This window comes from Nyctereutes procyonoides, unplaced genomic scaffold (genome assembly GCF_905146905.1).
Source record: "Nyctereutes procyonoides isolate TBG_1078 unplaced genomic scaffold, NYPRO_anot_genome, whole genome shotgun sequence".
NCBI lineage: Eukaryota > Metazoa > Chordata > Mammalia > Carnivora > Canidae > Nyctereutes > Nyctereutes procyonoides.
Genome location: NW_026575045.1, coordinates 3,573,598 through 3,582,272, shown reverse-complemented (window position 1 = coordinate 3,582,272; position 8,675 = coordinate 3,573,598). Strand labels below are relative to the sequence as shown.

Genomic DNA, 8,675 nt, shown 5'->3' with positions numbered 1-8,675 from the left:
AAAGCACAGCTAAGACACAATGAAAAGAGGGATAAGAGCAGCAGTCATAATTGAGAGATTGTGTGTGTATTTATTGTTTGTTTTCTCCATAGGCTCAAGGGTATTACTCTGTGCTAATGATATTTAATTATTTTTAAGTTTTTTTGTTTATTTGTTCTTTGTTTTTAATCATGGGAAGCCAAACTAAACTTAGAAGATTACTTTGCTAAGCACCAGCATTTTAGAATTTTGCTTTGTTCTGTATCTGGAAAGGTAAACTGACCTACGACCTTTCGTACAATCTGTAACTCTCCAGAACCTGCATGAAAACCGCAGAAACAACCACATTTATGCACATCAGCACCACAGTAAATCCACGTGAGCTACAGGTGGAAATAACAGGCTTGGGCCGGTGCTGCTGGGATGCATTGTGATTAAAAAACATCCAGAAGCGTGGTCCTCCCAATAAAGCCCTATGAACAATATTTAACTTGTGAGTTAGGTAGCATATTTTCTCAGTAACATGCTCTAACATAAAGCTGGGTTCTGTGTCATATTTATTATAGTCTTCCTCCTTCAGAGTTTTAATAGAAAATTAACTATGAACTCTTTAATTGATGCTTAATATATTAACAATTAAACTGGTCATAGCTGTATTACTCAGCTTCTCCAGGTCATCCACAGATAAGTCTTTTCTTCACTATGCAAGAATGTCAATTTTGTTGTTTCTGCCATCTTCGTGAATAAAACAGTGTTACTGAGATGTCCTTCGACAGATGAATGGATAAAGAAGATATATATATATTATATATATATATATATATATATACACACACACACACACACAATGGATATAGATACCTACATACACAATGGAATATTACTCAGCCATCGGAAAAGATAAATGATAAATACCATTTATTTACATCAACATGAATGGAACTGGGGGGTACTATGCTGAGTGAAATAAGTCAATCAGACCATTATATGGTTTCACTCATATGCAGAATATAAGAAATAATGCAGAGGACCATAAGGGAAGAAGGGGAAACTGAATGGGAAAAAAATCAGAGAGGGAGACAAACCATGAAAGACTCAACTCTGGGAAACAAACTAAGGGTTGCTGAAGGGGAGATGAGCAGAGGGATGGGGTAATTGGGTGATGGGCATTAAGGAGGGTATGTGATATGATGAGCACTTGGTGTTATACTCAACTGATAAATTATTGAAAACTATATTTGAAATTAATGATGTATTATACATTGGCAAATTGAATTGAAATAAAAAAGAGAGAAAACAGTGTTATCAAAATGGGCAGTTGATACTTGAAAGGATAGAATTGGGGCCTAACCAACAGAGAGTATGCTACGTAATCCTCTGGTTATTTTGTCTAGATAAAGCTGTCTGTTATTTGTATAATCCTGTTCTTGAACAGATTGCTTCTTGGTTCTTGGCTGGGTGCTCTATCAGTTCCCCTGCCTGGGATGCGCTTTCACTGATTTTGCACCAGTGCTTCCTGCTGGCCATCTGGGTCTTCCCTAACTGCCTACACAAAAGGAGCTCCAGGTTCCTCCCTATTAAAGAACTTTGCTTTATTTTCATCAGAGCACTCATCACCATCTGATACATATAGTTTTAAATTTTAAATACTGTCTAGCTTTCCTGATGAGAGGGCTTGCTCCAAAAGGGCAGGGACATCGTCTGTCTTGTGACCAAGTATATGGTTTCCAGAACCATAAGAGAGCTTGACCCCTTCAAAGGCTTTCAGTGAATATTCATTGAATAAAAGAATGAGCCTTGAAAGCCAGAAAAATCACTATTAGGAATATCTAATAATCTGTATGTCAGATATTAATATTAATCTACAATGAGAAAGTGGCAGTCAGATAAAATAATGTATTTCAAATAAAAACCTGGGCATTTATAAAATCTACCAGGCTAGATCTACTTATTCCTCATGGAAAAAAAGAAATGCTTCAGACCCAACTATTAAAAACTTGACTCTGTGGTTCTTATGCCTCAGGCTAATCTAGGGAGAAATATATCAATTAAAAATGCAGAAGATAGGGGATCCCTGAGTGGCACAGCGGTTTAGCGCCTGCCTTTGGCCCAGGGCGTGATCCTGGAGACCCGGGATCGAGTCCCACGTTGGGCTCCCGGTGCATGGAGCCTGCTTCTCCCTCTGCCTGTGTCTCTGCCTCTCTCTCTCTCTGTGTGTGTGACTATCATAAAAATAAATAAAAATTTTAAAAAATGCAGGAGATATTTTGTTGATGGTTTCCTTTGCTGTGAAAACTCTTTTTATTTTGATGCAATCACAATAGTTTATTTTTGCTTCTCTTCCCTTGCTTGAGGAGACCTACCTAGAAAAAAGCTTCTACAGTCAATGTCAAAGGAAGTTACTGCCTATGTTCTCTCCTAGGAACGCTATGGCTTCAGGCCTCACATTTAAGTCTTTAATCTATTTTGAGTTTATTTTTGTGTATGGTTTAATAAGAAAGTGGCTCAGTTACATTCTTTTGCATTTAACTGTCCAGTTTTCCAGCACTATTTATTAAAAAGTTTGTCTTTTCCTCATTGTATATTCTCATCTCCTTTGTCACAGAATAATTGACCATGTAAATGTAGGTTTATTCCTGGACTCCATTCTGCTCCATTGATCTATGTGTTTATACTGTTTTGGGGACTACAGCTTTGCAGGATATCTTGAAATATGGAATTGAGATACTTTGAGTTTTATTCTTTCTCAAGATTTCTTTAGCTATTCAGTTTTTTTTGTGGTTCCATACAAATTTTAGTATTGTTTGTTCTAGTTTGGTGAAAAATGTTATTGATGTTTTGATAAGGATTGCTTTCTACCTATAGGTCACTTCAAGTAGTATTGACATTTTAACAATATCGATTCTTGTAATCTATGAGCATGGACTGTATTTCCATTTCTTTGTGTCACCTTCAATTTCTTTCATCAGTGTTTTATATAGTTTCAGCCTTTCACTTCTTTGGGTAAGTTTATTCCTAGATATTTTATTCTTTTTGGTGCAATTGTAAATGGAAGTGTTTTCTTAATTTGTCTTTTTGCTACTTCATTAGTGTATAGTAAGGCTACTGATTTTCTAGATATTAATTTTGCATCCTGCAATTTTACTGAACTCATTTATTACTTCTAACAGGGTTTTTTGTGGAATCTTTAGTTTTGTTTGTTTGTTTGTTTAGTATAGTATCATGTCATGTGCAAAAAGTGACAGTTTAACTTCTTTTTTACCAATATGGATGCCTCTTATTTCTTTTTCTTGTCTGCTTGCTGTGGCAGACTTCTACTACTGCATTGAATAAAAGACGTAAGAATAGATATCTTTGTCTTTTCCTGACCTTAGAGGAAAAGCTGTTTTTCACCATTGCATATGATGTTAGTTATGAATAGATATTTTTCCAAAGAAGACATACAGACAACCAACAGGTACATGAAAAGGTGCTTAACATTACTAATAATCAGGGTAATGCAAATCAAATGAGATATCATCTCACACCTGTAAGGATGGCTATTATGAAAAAGGCAAGAGATTAGTGTTGGCAAGAACGTGAAGGAAAGGGAATTCTTATGTACTGTTGGTGGGAATGTAAATTGCCATGGCCACTATGGAAAAACTGTCTGGAAAAAAAAAAAGGAAAAACTGTCTGGAGGTTCCTCAAAAAATTAAAAATAGAACTACCGTATGATCCAGCAATCCCACTTTTCTGTACCAAAGTAAATGAAATCACTTTCTCAAGGAGATATTTGCACTTGCATGTTTATTGATGCCTTAGTCACAATAGTCAAGACACAGAAACAACCTAAGAGTCTGTCAATGTATGGAAGAAGAAAGAAAATGCCATATAAATGTATATTATATGCCATATATATTTATATATAATTCAGGAAGAGGCAAGAAGAAATCTTGCCAGTTGCAACAACATGGATGAAATTTGTGGTCATTATGCTAATTAAAATAAATCGCACAGAGAAAGACAAATACTATATGATTGCACTTATACGTGGATCTAAAAAATTGAACCCATAGAAACAAAAAATGTAAGAGATGTTCCTATTTTTGCAAAATATTTACTGATTTCCAAACAAATTTTCATATGAAATTTAAAAAAATGTTCTCATATTTTGGGTGCTTACTTTTATTACCTTATAAGTTTATAACCCTCTATAAATGTATCTATTTCCAAATTTAAGTGATATTTATTTGATTCCAAAACAAATTTATTCACTACACAACCTTTCAATCTAGATCAACACTTGCCAACTGTTAAGAACCTCTGTGGTAGCATTTCACACTGCAGAAGTGTGAAAAGTAGCTTCCCCAGAGAGAAATGAACCTTACTAAGAATTTAATTACCTTTCCTGCTCAGTCGAGGCACCACAACTTGTCATTTAATACTTGGTGCAGTCCACATGACCCAATTATCCACAAATATCAGTAACTGAAAATGTTCCATACCTTGCTAATACCTTGTTCCATAATAACAAAATCTGTTGCAAGATGCTAAATCTGCACTCCAAAATGTTCTCTACCCAGTCATACTCCCAAAACTCTGAGGAATATGCTATAGATAATGATGGGTTTCCAATGCTCTTCACAAAATATTTGATAATGACCTTTGGTGAGTTTGAAAAGACAGTCTGTCTACACAGTGATTAAGAATGCAGAGTCTGGAATCAGTCATCTGGGTCTGAATCAAGCCCTGCCAGCAGTTTGCCACAGGATTAAGGAAGTTATTTGGTGCTTCTGAACATCAAGTTTCCAAATGAAGGAAATAACAGTGCCTACCTCAAAGTATTGTGAGAATCACACATACCAAGGCACATAAACTCCTCAGCACAATATCAGGCACATACTGAGAAAGAAAGAAATGATAACTGCTTTGTGGCTAATATTTTTCAAATTTGTAGTTTATCTTTTTAATCATATTGATTACTTTGGTAATATACTGAGATTTTCAATTTGTACCTTCAGATGTGTACCTATACTTCCTAATTTCTCAATCATAATGACGTCCAGATAACTATGAGTACCAGTGGAGGGCTTAGTCCTAACATCATTTGGGTCCTTTCTGTGCATCGTATCCCTTGTTTATTCTTGCCCCACTCTACTGCACTGTCTCAAGATCTTTGTGCTCTTTCTCTCCATTTTACTCTTTGATCGCTCACCATCATTAGGTGGTGAGTCTGCATCAACCAATTACCATGCAAGGTTCTGAGTCCTGCTGATACGCTCTGTACCCAATAGTCTCACTCAGTCTCTTCCCATGAACAATCTGTCTTCTCATAATGGACAGGCCCATGTGCTTTAGCCACTGACTGAACCTGACTTTTTACAAGAGTGTGGAAATGGAAAGGGGGATTGGTAGAATGACACTTCTTTCAGTAGAAAAAGACATTTCCTGGCTGAAGCTAGAGCTGAAAACAGACTCTACCTGCCCCCACTCCCACAAAAGTGAATGTCGTAACATTTCCTGTATGACCCATTTAAGTATCTATCTATCTGCCCACAGCAACTTAGGATGTTGCCGTTGGTCTGCTACTTGCTTAATGTCCTGTGATCTCTCTCATCATGGATTTGACTACAAATAAGCATGGGCTCATTAGTAGCTTCTATAACTACCAATGACATATATACATGACCAAGAGGTGGGAATTTTGCTTCTTATTTTCAGGAGTTTTTAGAAAGACCAAGAATTTTCAGTTTCATAAGTATGAGTTGGTATTTTTAGTGAAAAAATATAAACAATACAAACAAGATCAGTTATAATTTCTATTCAGATAGATGTAATAATAATAACTTTATAGTGTAAGTTAATACCAGGCATGGGTACAAAAGTAATACATACTTGTTGTAGAAAATTTTTACATATACAAAGTAATACATATAAGAAAATTTAAATACCTGGCTTTCCTTTTCCCCTCTCTTAGACCATGCCCTCAGTTGGCCACTGTCAATACTTCTAATTATAAGTCTGAATTGTCAAGCCACGAATTTGGGATTTTCTTTATTTTCTTTTTTTTTTCCACACTACAATAGTTAATTTTATTTGTTCAAGGCTCATATTGCAAGCATTAAACCAAGCATGGGCTTTGATTCTGTGAGCCCAGATTAACATATTTAGGAAGATAAAAGCAAACTGTGATCCATGTATATGGATGAAAAACTAAAGGCTCACAGTTAATCACATCATGGTTTTAAATTTCTATAGCCTAGAAGCCAGAAGTCACATCACAGATCTTTTAGGGCTTTCTGGATGTCCCACAAAGTATCTGCACTTTTCTTGAGCTGGGCAACCTTATCATCCTTCAGCTTCTGATTGATCACACTGGTTAAGCCCCGAGCATCCAGGATACATGGAAGACTCAGGAAGACTTCGTTCTCAATACCATACATGCCCTTTACCATTGTTGACACTGGATGAATCCTGGAGAGATTTTTCAACAAGGATTCATTGAGATCAGCCACACTTAATCCAATAGCCCACTTGGTATATCCTTTTAGCTTGATGACTTCATAGGCACTTTCAACCACCATCTTATGTACTTCCTTCCAATTTTCACCGTTGTTGTCTGTTCCCATTTCTGGATTCAGTTCCTGAAGAGAAACATCTGCCACATTCACTCCACTCCACACAGCCACACTTGAGTCACCATGTTCTTCCAAAATCCATCCATGGCAGCTGCTGGGATGAATGCCAAGTTTTTCAGCCATAAAATAGTGAAACCTAGCAGAATCCAGATTACACCCACTTCCAATCACACGGTGCTTGGGTAGTCCACTTAGTATCCAGGTAACATATGTAAGAATATCCACTGGGTTGGAAACCACAATTATGATACAATCAGGACTGTACTTGACTATCTGAGGAATAATGAATTTGAAGACATTAACATTCCTTTGCACCAGACTGAGGCGGCTCTCTCCCTCCTGCTGGCGGACTCCTGCAGTCACCACCACAATCTTAGAATTGGCAGTCACAGAGTAATCTTTATCTGCCACAATTTTAGGTGTCTGTAGAAATAAGCTCCCATGCTGTAGATCCATCATTTCTCCTTTGATTTTATGTTCTAAAACATCCACAAGGGCAAGTTCATCAGCCAGAGACTTTCCCACAATGCTGATGGCACATGCCATACCAACTTGTCCAACACCCACTACAGTGATCTTATTGTTTGGGATCGCGGCCTCTTCTTCTGCAACTGGTGCAATCAGATTTTCCTTAAGAGTTGCCATTGTGCCCTGAGACCAGCGGCTGTAAGGGTCACACGAAGGAGACCAGGTTAGCTGCCTGCGTCTCCTCCGGCACAGGATCCGCCTCTTTATTTTCTTGATCACTGTTTTAAGCCTTTTTGGTAGTAGAAACATAATATAACCAATAGATGATATTCTTAGTTCATTCTAATTTTTTTCCTTCATAACATTAGAATTTTACTACCTATCTTCTTTTTTAATTTTTCAGGATTATAGTTGCACTTAGAGGTTTATGTAAGAGCAAGATATCTGAAAGGATGTGGGATGTGGTTGTTGTCTGCTCCTCAGGCACATTGCTCCAGGACAAGTCTGATAGATGCTGCATGCTTTCCACATGGCCACCACAGAAGGCTGCTGCCAGGAGCCAATCCTGAGCTGCCCCCATCCAAAAGAAGAATACTTAGAATATTTTTGTTTCCCAAAAAGAATGTCTCAGTTTGAGTTATCATGTCTGGAAAAGAATGAAGGTGCAAACCAGAATAAAGTGGTCTGAGCCAGATTCCATTCCAAAGAGTACTAGTGAAAAACCAGGAAGAATGAGACAAGGAGGGATAAAAGTTCAAGATAAATAGGTGTTATTGAGATTCATGCTGTGAACGGTGGCTCTTTAATTTTTATTTTTTTTAAATTTTTTTTATTTATTTATGATAGTCACAGAGAGAGAGAGAGAGAGAGGCAGAGACACAGGCAGAGGGAGAAGCAGGCTCCATGCACCGGGAGCCCGATGTGGGATTCGATCCCGGGTCTCCAGGATCGCGCCCTGGACTAAAGGCAGGCGCCAAACCGCTGGGCCACCCAGGGATCCCAACGGTGGCTCTTTAGAGAGAAAAACAGCCCCCAACAGACAGGACTGGCCTGGAACTATCAGCTAGACTTTGGTTTTGCTAAGAACTGGCCTGACACTCACAGCTAGGTCTCGGTGTTCTGTTAGGCAAGAGTAATTTCACAGACCTTCAGCATCAGAGAAGGTCACTCTGATTGTAATGATTAGGACAAAAAAAATCATATTATAATTATATCTTAAAACAGATAAAAACATGAACATTGCCCAAGCCATTAAAAACAACCAAGTAAAAAAAAAAAAAAAAACAACCAAGTATCTTCCTAACCATGTTCATATGAGTGCCTACTACTTCTTTACCAGTTACAGATATAACCTCACTTTATTCCTCCCATCTTATAGGTAAGATTTAAGATACCCAATCATAGAATCAACCTTGCTTCCTGACCACATTCAATCCTGAACAAAGAACAGTTATCTTGAACTCTCCTCCAGAATATCTAACACAGTTTAAAACGTGTAAATCATTTTTAACAGTTTCTTACATAGATGTCCCACAGTTCCCTATGCGTTACTTTCTCTGTAACAAACATTAGACCAAATTTGTTCAACAGCAGATGTATTCTTGCTGG

The 8,675-nt window shown here is 37.4% G+C and overlaps 1 protein-coding gene across 2 annotated transcripts; it reads right to left on the bottom strand.

Annotated features, from left to right (window-relative positions):
* Window positions 1-6,239: 6,239 nt before the first annotated feature.
* Window positions 6,240-7,244, bottom strand: LOC129509271 (L-lactate dehydrogenase B chain-like). 2 transcript variants are annotated; one of them, XM_055324709.1, is made up of 2 exons: window positions 7,000-7,244; window positions 6,240-6,825 (listed from the first exon to the last, which is right to left on the bottom strand). In XM_055324709.1, the coding sequence occupies exons 1-2, from the start codon at window positions 7,242-7,244 to the stop codon at window positions 6,240-6,242; spliced, it is 831 nt and encodes a 276-aa protein (XP_055180684.1). The 2 variants fall into 2 exon arrangements, with proteins under 2 accessions (XP_055180684.1, XP_055180683.1); XM_055324708.1 differs by having other exon boundaries at window positions 6,240-7,244.
* Between the last annotated feature and the right edge of the window lie 1,431 nt (window positions 7,245-8,675).